This window comes from Pieris brassicae, chromosome 6 (genome assembly GCF_905147105.1).
Source record: "Pieris brassicae chromosome 6, ilPieBrab1.1, whole genome shotgun sequence".
Lineage (NCBI taxonomy): Eukaryota > Metazoa > Arthropoda > Insecta > Lepidoptera > Pieridae > Pieris > Pieris brassicae.
The window spans coordinates 9559087-9579641 of NC_059670.1; the positions used below are offsets into that span (position 1 = coordinate 9559087).

Consider the following 20555-nt stretch of genomic DNA (forward strand, 5'->3'; position numbering starts at 1 on the left):
ATATGTTGTAGGTATGTATGTTTGTCTGTTTTAAATTTATTTAATTTCAGATTAAGTTTTGTTTTTTTATCTATTTAAGTAGATAATTGAGATTTTTCTGTTTTTGTATTTTGTTTAACAATGTAATCTGTTTTGCCTTTGTATTTGGCTAATGAATTTTTTTTTTGTTATTTATTTATGCACTTCTTGTACTTTACCCTCTGTAGGTGTTTCTTTTTTTATTCGCCCAGGGTTGCCTGGAAGAAATCGCTTGTTAGCGATAAGGCCGCCTGTTGCCTAATAACTTAAGTAACCTACTTACTTTTTGTTTTTTGTTTGTATAAATATGTATATTATGGTAACAAAGTATAAAGAAATTAATAAATAATAAATAAAATTGTCTAAGTCTTTTCGTTTAAATATAATATGTGGATATATTATGTGTATCTGTAAGATTTTAAATTATTATTAATTCCTAATAAATACTTATAAATACATTTGATAAAACACTCTTTCCTCAATTGGAATATGGATATAATTTAGTTTTGAACTAAAAATCCGAAACACATTACTTATTACATATTAAATTTACTATATACTACTATATACTCCGATACTCCTTTTCTGGAGTCGGTTAAATGACTATGCAACTATGTTTCATCGTTAATTACACCTCCGTGGTTCAGAAAATTAATTTTAAAATTCTATACTTTTTTTTACATCCGTAAGCAATACAATTGTAGATCAACAGTCACGATGCGAAATGTAAGTAAATTTTGCAATTATTTTAAGATTACATTTTCTGAATACTCAAACGTAAATTAAAATGTTAATCATAACATAATAAAAGACCTACATAGGCTGCAACATGTAAGAATTTTTTTAGAGATTTTCTAAAAAAAAATATTTATTTATTTTCTCCCATATAACATTTACAACAATAAATAAGATCTACAATCACCAAAATAAAGTAAGCAAAATTATAATATTGTCCCAATATCTACAATTTATTGTTAATTCCTTGTTAATTTACCCCGGCAGTGATAAAGGAAAATTTATAAAACAAACTGAGTAATAACATATATAGACAGGGGTGGCATTGTGCGGGGTGTTCGGGGTGTCGATGAAGAACGCCAAGTAGTCGCCCCGCTGGAACGCACATTCTTCCCCGCCTCTGAATACCAATGCCATATTATTATGTGAGATCTCTCTATTGTGCAATATACATCAAGGGACCGGCTTCATTGACATCTCATTCGCTTGAAAGTCGTATCACGCTTTCGTTTCGAATTATCCAATAATTCAACTTACTGTTGATCACATTACTGTTACATTTGTTATGCCTACATTTCACGCGTGAGTGAAGCCACCCAAGTCACGACAGTTCTTTTTAAAACGAACAATGATCTTATGTGAATCCCGATACCTCCCATAAAGGTAAACAACTTGATGGTAAGCCTTTACGAATAATAGTGTTTCGTTAATGGAGCATTGTTACAATGACACCAGCGACCTCCGGCATCCCTCCCCGTAGACGCACCTTTACTATATAAACAGAAGACCGTGACCGTCTTCACGTAATCATAATCATCACTTCGGACTTCGCTCACTCAAGTGAGCTCCCGTCCTGCCCTTCAGCCGATTGACCACCCCTCGACGGTCCAAGCCCAGGTCCGAGCTACGCCAAAACAGCCCGGGCTGAGTTATAAAGACCCTTAAGGCCAAGCGAGTTTCCATTAAAGAATAACAACACCAACAAGTAATCATTCACATCACTCATAGCACTAAGCTCTAGTTAAATTTCGTCCTAAGTTAAAAAGTTTAATCTATTAATAAAGTTTTCTGTAATATCTCACGAGTTGAGATATCTTAACTCCTGTATAACTTGTCTGAATAATATTAAACACTAGCGGAGGGCAACCGTGACCGAAACCTTGAATTATAAAAAAAATATACATACCTAAACCTTGCTTATAAATCATTAGTGAGAACTGCAATATATTCCGTGAAGTTTCTGGTTTTATCGCAAACTGACAAACCGATTGACTTGTTTTTACATAATATAAAAGTTTGTAGCCCTTATCAAGCTCCATGACTTCTTAATAGAACTCATTTATAAATCTCTGTGAAAATCGGTTCAGTAGATGCAGAGATTACCCTTTACAACGTTGCCTTTACAATCTAATATATAAAATTCTCATGTCACGGCGCGGTGTTTGTAATTAACCTCTTCCTAATTAGATTTTTTTTTGATACATCATATTAAAATACATACAGCCCTTTGCGATCGACCCCTATGTTTTATTTGTTAATTAAAAACTGATTACTGGAACTCTGAGGTTTATATAGAGAAAAATTCACAGAAAAACATAAAAAAGTTTTCATTCCGAAAAACCGAACAGCCTCAGGTATAGCATAGCGAAATGTTCCATATTGGTATGTACTAAAAAGGTATATAAAACTATCTATTAGCCAGATAAATCCAAATGGTCCAACTCGGACCCTTCGTCTCTTTCTGATGTGGTGAAAGAGACAGATGTGTAATTTCGTGAAAATGGTGCAATTGGACTGATTCAAGTCAAGATTCATCTGAAATTTGGCACGCACCTTTATTTATAATAGCAATACAATTTAATACATTCGTTATCATTACCACCCATATTGAGGAAACTTGTTTAGGAAAATAAAGTTCTCTATGAAACTTAATAAATTAACAAAAAACAATAAGTATTTGACAATATCATTACGTAAAAATAAAAAAAATATAGATCTCATTTTTATTCATAATATAATAAAATTATGTGTGACAATAAAATTCATCCAGCAAGCCTAACGCAATTCAATTGGAAAGATTTCTGTCAAATTCTTCAAAATCACAAACCAAGTCCTTGTCAGGACACAGGGCGCCAAATGTTTGTAACGGGGAAGCTAAACAAACAGCGCCCTCTACTGGAAAAGTCTCTAGTATTTTTTCGCGCGTCAGTTTTTATAATGCGATAAGAAATATTTAAACGTATGAAATGACTAGATATTAAGATTAGGAATAAATTAACAACATTTTTTTTTAAATTCTGATGTGATTTTACAGACTTTTCATGAAATATCAATTTAATAACAATTTACGATGAAATTATACATTAAAAAATAAATATTTCCTCTTTATGATGATAGCCAATGCTGATTAATGTCTCGATAAATAGCCTTTAGAGTAAATAATACTCGTATATTTTATATTCATCACGAGGGCATAGTCTCCTAGCTCTTGAGGTTCGAATATTTCTGTCCTTTATTCCTAATACTATAAGTTGTCTGTTAAATAAGCTTAAATACCCTACGTGAATTTCACCGCGAAAACTTAAGGTCTCTAAAATCCCGTTCAAGCCTTACCTTCACAAGGATTATAAAGACGAATTTCTTGTTCTTAATATAATATTCTTGACACAGATTACCTTTACAAACGTCCTTTACAGGCTTAGTGGTTTTCAATATTAATCTACAATCGCAAAGCTTACAAAAGCTAAAAACATAACTACAATTCTGACTGTTGTACTGCATAATTCCTTGCGACGACAGGGCTACGGATGTAGAAAGTATCAATATCAATATTTAGGGTTATTTCGGAATGCAACAGATTTTTTAGATACGATTTCACTTAGGAGTAAAATTCAGATTGGATTTGGAAGTGCGAAAGCCATTCGACTATTGTCTATCTTTTTTGCTATTTTATATATTCTATAGTATATCTGTTTGATTCGATGCATGATCAATGCAGTTCATTTTATTGTTTTGTTTCTTTTCGATCTTCCTCTATAAACAAAACCGAACAAAAAATTTATTCCTTTCTCTAATTCAAGGTTAAAAGTCAAAATATTGCCTGATAATATTCTAATTTCGAAATATTTTTCATAAACCGTTCGCCCTCTTTATAATGACATGAATACCTTCTGGAAAAGAAAATGGGCTTGTTGAAATCTAATTTCTCGGAACCATAACGGGCGGTACTCGAAACCGATGAGCTATCTCCGACAGACGCCCGACTCATATCAATTTCTTAATTGAGATGCGGCTTGTTTGCCGCATTCATAACCTTTTTATATGATTTAAATATATATTTTTTTATAAGATAGTTAGACATTTTTTTCTTATTGAAAAGAAAGTAGGTGATCAGATTCGGTTTTATAGAACAATTGAGGTATCGTCAGGAGTCGTACTCAGTACTCCACGATTTATATTAGTCTACTATTAGCTCTTACTAAGTTAGAGAGGGCAATATATAACATATATAGCATGCATTAAAACTGTTAGAATATAAATAATGAAAAGTTGAATTGCTGATTGTCCACCGAAGTCTGCCAAGATTTTTTACAATTACTTATCTATTACTATACATGTATCTCCTTAACAAACATCTTTTTGTCCTAGGCGCGACAGAAAGCCCCCTGTACAGTGGCTGTTTCAGCGGAGAGGTACCAGTCACCCACGGAGTCCTGGAATGCGAGGCTGTGGCTAAACAACGTGCAGAATTCCTTGGAACAGTGAGGTCACTCCGTGAACCTGCGGAGTATCCAGGAAGCTTCTATGCTTTTCTAAGGAGTTAGGCTGGCTTAGTATGCCAGGACTTTACGCACAACGGACCTATTGAGAGTCTAAGTGCGGAAACTGAGTCCACAAACCATAACCATAACAATACTATGCAGGTACATTTTTTAATAAGGTTAATTAAATGACATAATTTTAATTCCTACTTTATAAGAATATTTTTCCGAATACGTATCAACATTGATGCGTAAATTGGTCTATACTATGGAAGACCGCTGTGCTGAAAATAATATAAATTTAGAAAAAGAAATGCTATTATTTATATTTATTTATGAATTATTAAACTACAAATTATACACAATATTATTTCTATTCTATATGTATATTATCATGATAATTTTTACTCTTCTAGAGGTTGCTCTACTTCAGAGACATCAGCGTTTTCCTCCGCGTAAATGTGCAGTTCATTTATGGAATAGGGTCCCTCATTACATTTTGGCCCATCACAGGAGAAGTTATCGTATTCGCAATGATCACCAATTATTACCTGCAGTTGATTATTAACGATTAGTTCTACAGTGATATTATAAAAATCTAGAAAGTTTAAAGTTCTAACTACGTATTCACACATTGTATCACAACCTGTAGCCACTCCAGACATGGCAGACACATTTCTGCGTCTATTTTCTTAATTATTAAATAAAATCAATTTTCTATGTCATCAACATCTCTACGTGTTACAATGATCTACTATTGTACGCAGGCTTTCTTAGTTTTATAAGCGTGGCGATTACGTAAATCTTCGGAGTTACGGCCCGAAAGTATAGCCCAACGCGAGCACTCTCTTAAGAATTTATATTCAGAGCATTTTAAGCAATTAACCATTAATAATTTATTATTTTGTTATGCGTTAGTGGTAAATAGTATCATGCATTAAAGCATCCTGTTGACTTAGGATCCGTACAACTATGTTTGTGTGTTGCTCTTGCTATAATGTAAGTGAAGACAACAATTACAGCATGCCATCAATCATTTTGTTTTTAATTGACGTGCGAGATTTTTATTTTATTTGAAAAGAGTTACCTTGCTTGGATTCTCAGGATCGGGATTCGCATTGCAAAAACATTTTCCGCACACGCATTTCCCTCTGGCATGGCATTCAGGTCCCTCTGTCATGCCTTCTGGACGACAGTTATTTTCCATTTCTGTATCTTCGCAAGCACATCTTGTATTTTCGTATAAACTCACTGTCAAATAGCGAATACTTTTATAAACACACGCAATATCGTTAAATATTATAATATTGACAAGTTATATAAATTCCATTGATCTACCCCAACACAAGTGACTCTGACTAGTTAAGGGGGCTCAACTCATGTATTTTATGTAAAATTTGAGACACAATAAACATTTTTATTTTTTTTATTTTCATTTAACGTTTATTCAAAGGAACTAAATTAATCTGTTTTACAGTAAATTTTAATACCGTTACCACACCAGACAGCCCTCGAGTGCGATTTCCAAATTTAACCTATTAATAAAGGTATGCAAGATTTTTTTTTCGATTATTTACGGCAAATAATCACGAATCGCACGACATAGTTGTTTCCTTGAATACACATTGCCTACAGTATTGCTTTATTATTACATTGTCTTTGTTTTTAATCTGAATACATATAATGTTTTTAATGTACTAGCTGCACCAGATGCGACCCAATCAGCCTAAGCGTGATATAATCATTTTCAGCTATCTATCAATACTGCTGTTATATACTACTCCATAATTATGTTCTTTAACTTCTTTGCGACGGATTACTTACTTTCATAATTATGTGTTCTCACTGTTTCATTACAAAATTGTTCCGCAGGGTTTGTTCTTTCAGAGAAACAAACGCTCTTTATGCGGCACCAAGAACAATGTCCCAGCTGTAAGCAGTCCACGCATGTCTTTTTAATTCTACATATCCAAGACTCGTCTAAGCTTGCTATTTTATACGCATTTATTGACACAATTAACAAAGTCATAAACACCAAACTAAAGTGCATGTTCATTTTGAAGTTGCTAAAACACTGGTTCCGCAAGATAACTTAGTATGTCATATAGCGTAATTTACTCTGATAACCTTTGTACTGAACTTTACGTAAATATTTAGATCATATGTACATTGGGCCTAGTTATAAAAATATATAATTGATAGTAAGTACCTACTTAGCTGTTTTACGTGGGTAACACTGAAAATGTTTAGAAACATTGCTAATGAAAACATTTTTTGAATTTCAATTTTAAGAACTCTGGTAATCTAATGTAGTATATTGCATTCATTTGTCATTTGTTTTTGTGCATTGGCGGCAAATCTAAAACTCTTATTACACGTGAAAATTAACCTAACGCGAGAACATTTTCCCTCGATGATTTATTATGAATTTCATTGTGGGCTTACTCAACAACAAACCTATCATAGGCTGCGATTAGCATTTCTTAATGAAGCCCCATCTTGTGCCACTATTTACAATTGGTTTAACGAGCTTAAGCGTGGACTTAGCAATCTCAATGATGATCCGTGTGAGTAAGGTAACGGCGACTACTGAAGATAACATCAGTGCTGTGCGACGCATGATATTGGAAGAGAAGAGAGTGACCTATCAGAAGATACAGGCAAGCCTAGGTATTGGTATGAGTTAAGTAAAAAAATATTATACGAACATTTAGGCGTCAGGAAGCTCTGTACCAGATGGATTCCCCGTACTTTAACCGACGACCAGAAATACCTTCGCATGGAATTGTTTCGCCAAATGTTATATAAGTTCAACGGCGGTGACTCAAATGCTGTATTTGACATCGTCACAGGTGATGAAAGCTGGATATATTGCTACGAACCCGAAACCAAAAAAGACTCAGTGGATGTTTCCTTTCGAGGATCGGCCAACTAAGGTAGGTAAGAAAGGAAGAAGTCAAGAAAAGAGATTGTTGCCCCATTCTTTGGTCGGAAAGGTAATTTCGCGACAGTTATGCTAGAAGATGGAAGGACAGTTACTGCAAACTGATAGGTTAATCGCTGTTTGCCTGTTGTCTTGTAAAAAAATCGACATCAGCGCCCTCGAAGCAGGATCCCCCTTCACCACGACAACGCTTCAGCGCACTCCGCAAAATAGACTGTGGAATATTTGACTATGGCAGGTTTCGAGATAATGAGTCATCCGCCATACAGTCCTGACCTGGCGCCCTGCGACTTTCATTTATTCCCAAGAACTAATGATAAAATTCGAGGTATTTGCTTTACGAGCCCTGAAGATGCGGTGAAAGCGTACTAAAATGCCATAGAAGAAACCCTAAAGTAAGAATGCGCCCACTGTTTTTCTCAGTGGTTCCATCGAAAGAGACGATGCGTAGAGAGAAACAGAGATAACTTCGAAAAACAATAAAAGTATTGGCATCTTTCTACATTAAGTCGTTTTTAAGCCGTCATTTTCTAAACATTTTCAGTGTTACTTAGGTATAAGTTTGCGGTTGGAATTTTCCATAGTTCGTCAGTGCCGTTGTAGACACCAGGTTCATCTTTAGACAGTTTTTAGTCGTGAAGAACATCTATGGTAATATTGAAGAAATATCTGTATGTAAAGGGTGTCTCAGAGCCGTTTTTACCAAAAAAAGGCAACTTTGGAGAGACCATAAACAAAGTAGTAAAAAAAACAAGACGATATCGTAGTCTCTTATCTGGGACAACACCTAACGCTACGCCTCAGAATTTAGGTAAGTTTCTCATTTATAAAACAAAACTAAAGAAAATCAAATAATTATATATGAAAATACTTTGAGAAAAATAAAGAAACGATAGATAGATTTTGGTTCTCCAAGAAAAAAAAATATAAAGAACCAAAAGCCACCACGCACAAGTGTTAGCGCTTACCTTCTGTAAGTAAAACAATAAATTTAAAGCACGCCAAGAAATGTTTTTCTACCGTTTCTTCTAGCCATTTAGACATGCCTTTACATTTCATTTCCATTACGTCATATTAGAATTCCTGTTACGTAACTGTCACATTATTTTGAAGACGAAAATTATATTTTATTTGATATCTATTTAAAATATATAAAAACATGCTATGTTCAACATATAACCAACTTACTTTATACTTTAAATCTGTAAAAGGGTGAAAATATCTATATTTTTCACTGATTAAAGAAAAATAAAGATAACAAAAGACATGAAAGCGACGTAATGGACTTAATTAGGCAAATTGCATTGAAATAAAAATGATTTGATGTGTATTGCTTCTACTATTTGATTTAGGTTATACAAGGTGGGCCTCGGAGTTTTGCGATTTTGACAAATTTATAAAAGAAGAACCAAAAGTAATACCTAAAAATATTATTTTTAAATTAAAGTTAACATTTGGGAAATTTACTTTTTAAAAATAACATCATCTAGATGTGCACCATCGCACTGCAAACACTCTTCGTATCTTGACTTCAAATTGCCGAAAACTCCTTCGCACACGGCACGCGGAATAACGGCCATTTCTCCGTGGCCTGCCTTCAGCTAAGAAATTGTGGTCGGATTATTGCTGTACTCTACTTTTCATGTATCCCCACATAAAAAAGATTAGTCGGGTTAAATCCGGACTCCTAGGTGGGTGTCACCTCGGCGCGAAATGAGTTTTCCAGCAAACATCTCCTTTACGGCTGACAAACTCTCGTTTAATGTATGGCATGTGGCGCCATTTTTTTAAACCAGATCGCGCAATTGTACCCGTGAAATTCTGACAGCTGCGGGAAACGGAAGCTCCAACTTCGTTTATGGTTTCTTCTAACCGTTTTGTACTTTGGGGTCCCTTAGTTTTCTGAATAAGGGTCGAACCGGTAGCCTCGAACTTTCTGAACCACGCCCTAATCAAACTTTCACTCGGACACCGTTTTAAGTCATGCAATCCATAGTAAGAAGGAAATAAACGTCGAATCCTAACCCACGAATCGCCATTTTTGTAATAATTTTCTACACAGAACGCACGCTGTTCACCCGAAATACTATATACTAAATGTCCAAGAACCGAGCAACAGATCCCCGCCCTGCCGCGATCCGCTCCCATTCGCCGTTTCAACGCTATAGCGTTTTTAAATTCATACGCCTCCGTGGCCCAGTCTGTATTATATAGTAATAACCACATACTTTTAGAATTACAGCTTCTTGAATATAGTGCACTAATACTTGATTATTGTCCGATATCTTGATTTAATTTACTAAAAAACGTAACAGTACATTTAACAATATTTATATTATCAATTTAACGTAAATTAAACGCAAAATAATGAATATAAAGATTTTTCGTTAGTCCACTTCGTCACAAAGCGATTTAATTTGCGATATTTGTTTTAAAATAAGTGTTGTTTGATGATTTTCTTTTTTTAAAGAGAACCGAGTTTTTTACGCCGGGTTTTTCTCTCGGCCTACACCCTCTGTCTTCTTTGCCGATGAATAGATATGTCTACTGATTCAAATTTAATTACGTGAAAAAATTTAAAACAAAAATACTTTACATAAATAATAGCATTAAGTAGTCATAGTAACACTTTTCCTCAGATTCGCGGATTCCAACGAACTGTAAGTGTTAATCAGTCTGTAAATGTCAGTAAGTAAAATGTGTGCCAATATTTTTTTTTTGTATTCATGGGGTTCTAATAAAATGAATGTCAATTACAGCTACGAGCAAATGATTTAATAGAGCTATTTTTTTTTCATTCTTACATCTACTTCCTGTGGTAATGCAGAGACCTGAATTTATAGATTTTCTACGTCATAGCTAAATGGTATTGATTATTAACCCCAGACGCAGCACAAGCAATTTTTTTAGTATATACTTTTTAAGAAAATTTTGTAAAATACGAGCAAATCATATGTAAATAGTTAAATGCTCGCCAGCTCTCTAGTTAAGAGGTAATATAATTATTATTGTCAACGGACTCTTCGGTGGTTATGGTGGAGCACAGATTCTGATGATTACAGATGATACAAGTGCTCCTACACCGTATGTGGTTGTGATTGTCACTTTGTGTTAGAATAATCAAAATTATAAGTGCATTGTTAAAAATTCTTTCAACTGACAGTTCGTTTAATAAATAAAACCATTTCTTTGATTTATAATTTACGTTGTGATTAAGGTTCTTATTTCATTCCAATTTCCATTCGTGAATGCTGTACTTTACTAACAGCCAAAAGTTTCATAAAAAGATTTCCGGGTGCAATTCTAGGCATATATATCAGTCACAACTGGCTTTAAGTTTATTTCAATGTAAATATATATGACAAATAACTTATTCACGGGCTCTTATAGATAACAGTATATTCGTTAGTTTGTTAGAGCACATAGGTTTTCTTATACTATTACTATTTCAGCCAAAATGGAAAATTATTCCAAAGGGAAGAATGTAGAAGAACAAATGGAGAGGGACAAAATACCAATAACAAACCTTCCTGTTGATTTCCTATGGATGCAGGTAGACTAAATTAATTTTTATAATAATAAGCACCATATAACTAAATTAATGTTAAGTATATTTTGAATTTATTCTGAACTTTTTAGGTAAAAGGAGGCAGTAAAATGACAAATTTACTATCACATGCCTCAGGTATTTTAGAGGATAAAACAACTACCACTGTTGTTTGGAGTGGGGCTGGGGTAGCCATTTCTAAAGTGATATCATGTGCTGAAATCTTAAAACGAAAATTTTCATTGAAATATCAAGTAACAAAGCTGACATTTAAGAGGTACCAATTGAAATAACATCCAAAATAAATAAAATAATCTTTACTATTATATTTTTTCTTTTCAGTGTAGAGGAATATTGGGAGCCTAAACTTGATGGTTTAGAAACAATTGTTGTGAAGAGGCAAATTCCTGTAATCCATATTTTATTGTCATCACAAGAAATAGAAGACACCCAGCAACTAGGGTTAGCAGACTTTTTTAAAGATAGAAAGTACCCTGTGTGACACATTCATCATCAGCTTAATAAGAATGAATATTATATTTACTTATAACATTCGAAATGTATTCTATTGTTATAAGTAAATACATATTTTCCATAAAAATGCATGCAACTAACCCAGTCCAGTTTTATAATAAAAAGCTTATTTTTATCTGTTAATATTATATATTTTTTTAACAAAATGTATTTTAAACTTTTTAGATACCAGACATTACATGGAAAAACATTTTGGGAAACAAACAAGTCTTTTATCAAGCAGACTCAGGCACAAAAACCTAAGAAACCTTTTAAACATAAGACAAATATTAGTAAAACAAAAATTACAGATAATTAATTGAAATAATTTTATTTTTCCAAAAAGATGAACATTTTCTAATCTTTCTTAGCCATCTATTTCTTAAGAATGCCTTTTGTTGCATTACTTTGACTATGGTTACATTTCATACTAGTAGTAATACTCTAATTGATTAAAGAACCTTGTTCATAACTTTTACAAAAGTTGAATTTCACTAAGGTATATAAGAGTTATATAAAGAAAATTGGAGCCAACTATCAACTTATGCTTCGGATTCCCCAACTGGCTGATTAATTGGTACTTCATCATCAAGTTTTGGCAAAATCAATATTTCCTTAGAGATAATAGAATATTTTGTCACAAAGTATGTAAACCTTTTGCAGAGATGTGTTTCTTTTTCAAAAGCATCAAATATGGCACGATGATGGAAATAAGCATGTGAGAATATTCTGTATACCCTGCGGCAAACTGAACCTAGTTTTCCAACTGACGAGTCTCTAATGCTAACTCTGCAAATAAAATAATTAATTATTATGAAGATAATTTTATATTATATGATTCTTAAGATATTTATTATTGAAAGACATTTTACCTGCTTGGAAAATACTTATTGCTATTTAATAAACAAGCTGCACCATCAAGTGTGTGCCTTGTGTAATCTATAGCAGGACACTCTTTTGGTGTTTTATGAGCAGCACAAAGAAATATCCATTGCTCAGTAGCTGTCATCTGCGTGCATGTGTTGGGCTTACACTCGCTTTGCAATCTGACAGTTAAACCATTCAACTCCATACAGAATTGTCTGAAAGTAAAATCTCATACAGAATATTGATAATAAGTCTCTATTACAACTGCACATATTCATATGTTAGAGATTTAAACATTGTTTTATAGGGTAAACATGAAGAGTATTACTACTAGGCAGTATATTCCAATGAATATACACTACAATGTTCATAAACATTATTGTATGAGGCAGTTAATACAATAGACTTTCTATTTACTACACAACTACTTAAGCTTTTATGGATTTTAAAAAGTTTTTAATAAAAATGCCAGTCCTGTTGCAGTTGGTGTGATATTAAAAAAAATGAGAATTAGTATGAATAATTATGTTGTTTACTGTGAAGATTACAAGCTTATAAGAAAGGAATAATTCTGATTGTTGTCTTGTTTCTCTAGAATCTAGAAACTTCAGATAAATTTTGAGTTTGGAATATTCAGTTGGTAGGCTAATGATGACTTTTGGACAACATAAGATATATCAGAATTTTTCTTTTTCTCAGCAGTTTAGTATAAACTACAAACACAACTTACAGTTCAGTGAATTCTAAGCAGTTATAGCAAAAGCCAATAAAATTAAACTAATGAAAATATAGCATTTTATAACTAAATTGTTATCCTTACTAGTGAGTAAGTTATTAAGCTTAGGCTAACACACATTTTTTTAAAGAATACATTCTTTTTCAAACATCACTGCAATAATTATAATAAAATAGTTTTATTTTATGTCAAGCCTTTTTCAAGATAGGAATAAAAAGCTTTCTTAATAAGATACAACTATACATATAATTGCTATTAATTTGTTATCCTTGACAATGTTGGCTAGATGTGTTATGCATTAGTTTTTGAAGCCACAATTAATTTGATTTGACTTATTATCACTGAATTTATATGGAAATGTTTATCCTATAGTTAAGATAGCAATACTAATATGGTATACTTTAGATGTTATATCTTACCTCAAATGTTCATACTTCCAAACACCCTCTTCCTGAGCCTCGGGCATTTTTAATATTGCTTCCAGATTTGAAGGATCTCGTCTTATGGTTTGTTGTATCAATTGTTGAACCGCTAGTGTGTTATCCATTTCTTCAAAAGGTTGGTCTGGCCACCGACAGAAATCCTATAATAGTAACAATTTATCATTACAATTGAAATTGTGTAATTTATTTTCTTAAAAATATATATGTAGTAAACAGTATTAAGTTTACTTTGTTCTTTTGCAAGAAATAAAAAGGGCATTTTATTTTTATTTATCATTACAATTATGTCTAAAAACATTAGGTAATTAATTGGACATTATAATATTTTCTTTTTAATTGTACCCTACAATCTATATATTTATATTGGTAGTGCATCTACTTTTTGTACATAACTTGCAATACCTACCTTTGCTTTTGAGCCAGGACGATTGCGTCTCAGTATTTGCGTTCCATCCGCCATTGTTTGGATAATGAACTAATAATTGTTATTTAAAAATATTAAGAAATGTTTTTGTTAAAGTACAAAACATATATATAACAATAAGAATTATTTAAGATCATATATTCACAAATGCGGAACCAAATATTCTAGGGTGCGGAAAGCGTACCACAGATTACTATGACTTATGAGTGCAGAGCAATGTAAATATAAAATAAACGGTGACACTAGTCTTAAATTTAAAAAATGTTAGGCCCTGTTAAGACCAGCCCCTGAACGAAAACGATGTAATAAATAAAATTATTTATTTGATAACATTTTGCATGTACACTACAAAATATTAATAATCAACTAATATAAAATTAAAATTCTTCTGTGTCGTAACGCACACACTATAGATGATTTCCATTGTTTTGTTCAAGATTTTCTTCTAGAGGGACGGCTTCAATTTATAGTTAGACGCAAGCAACAACTGTTGGCCGTTACTAAATCTAATTTATGATTTTGGCTATCAACACATAAGCCAAAATCATAAAAATCAATTTTCCTACTAAAATTATGCCGGCACATACTATCTTGCATCCTATCTTAGACTTCGTCGATATACCTATGCTATTGCGATATTAATTAAATCTACTTTCTGCCTTAAACGTCTTCAGAATTTGTGATCACATTTTAGAATGCCGTAAGAAACTGAACTGGCTGCCTATCCGTTGGTGTCGTAATTGTGATATTTCTCCCGTATTCCATACTTTTCGAACTCAAAACATATATTTAAAGGATAACTTTGTTCCTCTCATAAGTGCTCACTTCTGTTCCCTTCAAATAGATCCAATTCTTTCAATTCCTCCTCTACTATCTCTGTAATTCGATCGTGGAATGCTCTGCCTGTAGCTTATTAGGGATGACGGTATTTAAAAGTTCGCAGTTGACTGGCCGTTTTGCCCAGTGTTCTGTGTTAATCTGATAATCTGTGTTAAAACATGATTTGAATACCTCAATCCTCATAATGTATTCATCTGTATTTTGTTCTTAATTTTGTTTGTATTGTCATATAAACATTTTTAACTTCCAAATACAAATTCATACATTTGAAGTGTTTGTATTAGTGTTTTAAATAGAACAGAAGTTCGTAAAAATATTTCTATCTGGTTAAGTTCTTGAGAATTCCAAAATGGGGAAAGGATTCAACAACTATATGTGTAAAAAGTTTTTCCATCCAGCCTCTCGTGACAACTTAAAGAGAGTGAGTTTTGCGTTATACAAGATATTATACATTTGAATAATAACTATCACGAATAATTGTGTAAAAAATTAAAATAGTTGAATGATATAGGAATTAATATTTTGAGTAATGAATATATATTATTAATATTGAGCAGTGAATAAACACAGTTTTACAATTTCCAAATTATTTTTGTAGGTATGGATGGCTGAACAAAAAACTGATGCATACAAGAAAAAACAAGAGGAGTTACGGGTTCAATATGAAAAAGAGCAAGAATTACATGAAAATAAGTAATATACATTTACAGTTTTGGCTTAAAATAATTAACAAGTTCCATATATTAATATATATATATACATATTTTCTTTATATTAATAAAAAAATATAAATAGATAAAGTACGGAAATTTTGTTTCAGGGCCTTACTGAGCAAGGACAGTAAAGACAAACTGAGCTTAAATTTTATGTATGAGCCTCCTCCAGGGGTGAAAAAAGAGCGGGAACGTGAAGACAATGAACCAGAATATAAGTTTGAGTGGCAACGAAAATATAATGCTCCTAGAGAAAGCTACTGCAAAGGCGATAATGAAATTCGAGACCAACCATTTGGTATCCTTGTCAGAAATGTGCGCTGCATCAAGTGCCATAAATGGGGACATATTAACACAGGTTTGGATTCTGACTAAATTTGACTGTTTCTTTGAGCTCAATCAAAATGTTTTTTTGTTAGAAATGCTTGCCAGAAAAATATTATATTATATACTTTGTTATAGAGCGTGTTTTTGTATTATGTGCCATACTTTTGTTTTAGATAAAGAGTGTACTATGTATTCATTGTCTATGAGTGAAGCAAGAGCATTGCAAGCTTCGGCATCAACTCCTCAAGAGGAAGAGGAAAAACCAGATGTCCCAACATTAATGCAGCAAATGAGAGATAATGGATTGGTCATGAAACCTGGAGCCTTGCCACTTGCTGCTACCAAAGTAGAGGAAGGTGAATCTTCCACCCTCACTGAAACCGATCTCATAAGTCAACTGACTAAGAAGCAAAAGAAAAAATTGTTAAAGTAAGTAATTACATTCTATAAATAGCTTTCAATATCATAGATTAATGGTTAAGTTTGTATTATGCTTCTGAATTGGTACCACCAGAGTTAATTATCTTTCTTTTCCCCACCTAAGTTTTAGCACTTATACAATAGAAAAGGGGACAAAGTGAAATCACATAGCAAAACTACTTGTGGTTTCTTCTTGCACAGCATCATTAAAAATATATGAAAAGTCACACTTAGGTCAAATGTTGATGCTTCTTTGCTTATTTTTAATTTTTTTTCACAGGAAATTGGAAAAACTTGAAAGAAACAAGGATGATAAGAATAAAGACAAAAAGAAAAAGTCTAAACATTAATTCAAGATGAGAAATTGATCATTACTCCCATAAATATCTTGTTAATATCAGTTGTATTTTAATGTATGTAGATATGATTTAAATAATAATATGTATGTTATTTATATATTAGAATGAGTTTTGTTTCCTCAATTAAAATACTACAATAATCAATAAAACTATAATCAGTCCTAATTCATAATATTATATTAATATATTTGTATGAATATCACAATATTTTTTTAAACATTTTACTATATTAGGGTAGCTTTATAACTTAACATAAGTTTTATCATCAATTTCAATGATATCCTGTCTATCATTTCTTTCCTTCCAATGCAAATATAAAACACACCCAATAATTACTACAATTATAGCAGTTAAAACAAATACACTCTTAAGAATAACTTTGCTTGGTGTAACAAATAACTGAGCTCTCCATTGTGAGGGATCATTGGGTGGAGCAGGTATTAAAACTATTTGGGAATTTGGTATAATCTGAGTCCAGCTTTTAGAGTAACCAGAGAGTCCCACAGTTAAAGTATCAACAAAATTTGGAGTACGATCTAGGCCAAATATAGAATATGGTAATTGCAGTGCATAATATGCTGATTGTGGTAATTGTGCACAAACTCCAGTCCTATATGTACCTTCCTGAGACCATGTGTTGTAACCAATTTTTGGTCCGGGCAAATTAGTTCCTGAAGGAAAAAATTTTTTTTAGCATTTACAAAAATAAATAGTACTACTATTAGAAAAAATAAATTGTTATTACCAAATGTAACCTTTCTGGTGTATAGAGTGCCATTTATGGTTGGTACTTTTTTATTACTAAGGCCAGTAACTACAATTACTTTAACAAAATTGGTGTCATACTCCAATTCATTTCGAAAAGCTTTCATTAAGTATTTTCCTGTGGTTATATTTTTTTGGACATAAATTACATCGAGCACTCCATCCATGTAGAAGTCATAAAAAGTTCCCATAACAATATTATTTCCAAAAGAATCAAATTTTTCCCATTGAACTTCAAAAGTTCTATGAAATTTACATCCTGGTAAATTGCATGCTACATTGTGCATTAAAAACACTTTAGTCTCATTATTGTTACTTGTAGGACTAAGTGTCATAAGAATGTCAGGATATCCATCCATATTGTAATCACCACTTCTCATGGTTATTGTATCTAAATAAGGCTCATCTCTTGGTGGTATAAAATGCCATAGAGTTCCTTTCCCATCATTAAAGTCAACTTGTAAATCATGCCACTGTTTATTATCATATATCAGGATTGTGCTGTTAATACATCCAAGATCATAACACACTGGTAAAACTAGAAAGAATTCACCTGATAAAGCTACATCAATAAACAATGCTTGACCATAGATTGTTGCAAAACCAACAAGAAGTTCAATACTGTTATTATATTTAAAACCGCTTGGTTCTTCATTTAACCATACTTCAACATCCAATTTTGTTGTTACTAAAAGATCAGCTGCATTATCATCATTTACATCTAAAAATGAATGTGAATGAGGCAATTTGATTTCCTTATACTTATCATTGCCCATAATTATTTCCATAGGTGTAGACCTTGAGTTATCAAATACCCAAAAAACTCTTTCTTTTTGAGCATTCATACCAAAAAGATCTAATATCATATCACGATTATAATCAAGTACTAGTGGTTGGCCAAAAGTTACAGCTTTTATTAAATTAGCATTACTACAGTTAAGGTCTGGCATTCCACCCCATAATATATGCACTTCATGTAAAGATGTTTCATTTTGAACTGCTTTAGTAAATAAAATATCCATGTATGCATCTCCATCAAAGTCACCTGGAACTATACTAGTGATAGTGTCATTTCTAAAATCACAACTAAGAGATGGTCTTAGAAAAGGTTCCTTGTCATGAGCTAGAAGCACCTCAATACTTGATCCATTTATAATAAATGCATCTGTCAATTCATCTGAATTAAAGTCACCAAATGCAGCAATAAGTCCTTCATTGCTTTTACCAAATGAATTTTCCGTCATGTCACTAATAGAAACGACTTCTTTATAAAATATAAAAGCTAATAATACAAAATACATTATAATATGCGATTTGAAGCTTGACATAAAAGCTATTGTCTTAAATCGCGTCTTACAGGATTCCTCCTCCTACCTCAAGGACCAGGATTTTAGGAAAATGTACTAGGTACTTTGTACATATTACGATCGCATTGTTTGGTCTTAATTTAATTAATATACATCTAAGTGACACTTCTCGAACAAAGAGAGAAACTTGACCGTGTTTTAATTAACATTTACATAGGTTTGACACACAGATCATTTGGTTATATACTTATTTATTGTTAACGTTAGGCGAAATATGTGAATTGTAAATTCGAAATGATTCTGTTCAATCGCAAACCTTTGTTTTTAGTAACAAATACTCCAAAAAGTAAATGTAAATGTCAGTACATATTTTTAAGCATTAACACAGACCAAAGTAATTATAATAATATATAAGAACTTTTTTTAATATAGATACCACATTGAAAAAGTAAGTTACGAAAAAATATGTTTATGTTGATTCTCTATTTTCTAACGCCATCCTAGTGCGTAAAAATGAGATAAAATCATGTTGGACACGTTTTATTTTATTTTTTACGTAGGCAGTTTTGGGGGCTTAGTCAAGTTGCCTTAACCCTTAACAGTATGCAAGAAAGTCGAAAACCAAATTTGTATGACAGTTCGTGTCGGCAAATTTTACACAAATTTACTTTCGAGCTGGTATTGTATTTTTTGATATTTTTTATAGATAAAAATTAAATATCGAGCGGTTATAAAAAATTAAAACAGTTTTTTATACGTTTGCATAGCGTTAAGTGCTTTTTTATTTTTTGATACTTAAAGACAGAAAAACATTGTCAAATGTAAAAAAGAAGCTGTATGGCTATCAAACATTTGGGTGTTGAATTAATTTAATTAAAAGGGTAGGTATGTGTTAGTCGGACTATATAAATAGAATAAAGGAAATAAAACAAACAAGATATTTTATTTTAATTTTCTCTCAGGTTTTATTATAATTATAATGTATGCCTTAGTTAAGATTATTTTCTTAAAAGAGTAAGTAATATCATTTACAACTTGATTTGTTACATTACAAAATTTTGCAGTTGACTGTTTTTATGTTTTCTATACTATCAATATGTACAATATTCCACTATTGTTTACAAAAAGGAATTTTAAGTGACATGTACGGTTTAAATCGATTTTCAATTGATCTCTATCTTAATATGAATATTTAATTCCGTCAAATCAAAGTATTAATTTTTGTTTTTTTATCGACAAAAATGTTACTTAAAGTAATTTTTTACAAAGATCATCGTTTCTTTATTTTTTATTTTCCATTTGTATGGCATAGGAACCATAGGCACCACATGAAGTCTTAAGTTCCATAGTATAACAACAAACTATGATTATTTTAAGGTTATTGCGTAAATTTCCATTACTTAACTTACTTTGGCAAACAATAACAAAGTTTCGTGAAATACATCTTATCCTTATAATGTCAGAGTTAACAGACTTGTATGTATATCCATATAATTTACTAGCTAGTATTAAAATGGGTTAAAAGCAACAAGCATCTGAATTTCATAAATGAGTTTTCTTTTACTTGATGTCTGAGGTCAGAGGTGCGACCACCAAGCAAAAAGCAGTGTGTGAATTAGGTGTCTCGTTCGCCTACAATTTCGCATAAACGTTTAGAGACGAGATGTGCGCTCTTATTGTTTTACAAGTTCTATACTTAAGTCTTGTTCTTAGGTTTTAGTTCACTTTGACATTGTCACTTTAGTCAGAAGTCATTGTTTCTAGTGTCAAATAAAACGTCAAGAGTACTATTAAAGATAAAAGAATGGTTTTGTATTTGTGAATTGTGTACCTATG

The 20555-nt window shown here is 32.1% G+C and overlaps 5 protein-coding genes across 6 annotated transcripts; 2 read left to right on the forward strand and 3 right to left on the reverse strand.

Moving 5' to 3' along the window:
* Window positions 1–4834: 4834 nt before the first annotated feature.
* LOC123710959 (integrin beta-1-A-like) lies at window positions 4835–6625 on the reverse strand. The gene is made up of 3 exons (XM_045663303.1): window positions 6339–6625; window positions 5602–5765; window positions 4835–5065 (listed from the first exon to the last, which is right to left on the reverse strand). The coding sequence occupies exons 1-3, from the start codon at window positions 6568–6570 to the stop codon at window positions 4919–4921; spliced, it is 543 nt and encodes a 180-aa protein (XP_045519259.1). The 5' UTR covers window positions 6571–6625; the 3' UTR covers window positions 4835–4918.
* Window positions 6626–10605: 3980 nt separating this feature from the next.
* On the forward strand, window positions 10606–11843 carry LOC123711157 (ribonuclease P protein subunit p25-like protein). 2 transcript variants are annotated; one of them, XM_045663597.1, is made up of 5 exons: window positions 10606–10806; window positions 10911–11011; window positions 11098–11282; window positions 11348–11467; window positions 11705–11843. In XM_045663597.1, exons 1-5 carry the CDS (start codon window positions 10707–10709, stop codon window positions 11835–11837), a joined length of 639 nt encoding a protein of 212 aa, XP_045519553.1. In that variant the 5' UTR covers window positions 10606–10706; the 3' UTR covers window positions 11838–11843. The 2 variants fall into 2 exon arrangements, with proteins under 2 accessions (XP_045519553.1, XP_045519554.1); XM_045663598.1 differs by having other exon boundaries at window positions 10641–10675.
* LOC123711156 (MOB kinase activator-like 4) lies at window positions 11833–14166 on the reverse strand. The gene is made up of 4 exons (XM_045663595.1): window positions 13971–14166; window positions 13541–13704; window positions 12391–12600; window positions 11833–12307 (listed from the first exon to the last, which is right to left on the reverse strand). Exons 1-4 carry the CDS (start codon window positions 14022–14024, stop codon window positions 12061–12063), a joined length of 675 nt encoding a protein of 224 aa, XP_045519551.1. The 5' UTR covers window positions 14025–14166; the 3' UTR covers window positions 11833–12060.
* An 852-nt stretch (window positions 14167–15018) lies between these two features.
* LOC123710982 (corepressor interacting with RBPJ 1) lies at window positions 15019–16685 on the forward strand. Its single transcript, XM_045663336.1, has 5 exons — window positions 15019–15249; window positions 15427–15521; window positions 15649–15899; window positions 16042–16297; window positions 16569–16685. The coding sequence occupies exons 1-5, from the start codon at window positions 15178–15180 to the stop codon at window positions 16636–16638; spliced, it is 744 nt and encodes a 247-aa protein (XP_045519292.1). The 5' UTR covers window positions 15019–15177; the 3' UTR covers window positions 16639–16685.
* Window positions 16686–16813: 128 nt separating this feature from the next.
* LOC123710981 (T-cell immunomodulatory protein) lies at window positions 16814–19106 on the reverse strand. The gene is made up of 2 exons (XM_045663335.1): window positions 17393–19106; window positions 16814–17318 (listed from the first exon to the last, which is right to left on the reverse strand). Exons 1-2 carry the CDS (start codon window positions 18738–18740, stop codon window positions 16888–16890), a joined length of 1779 nt encoding a protein of 592 aa, XP_045519291.1. The 5' UTR covers window positions 18741–19106; the 3' UTR covers window positions 16814–16887.
* Window positions 19107–20555: the final 1449 nt, after the last annotated feature.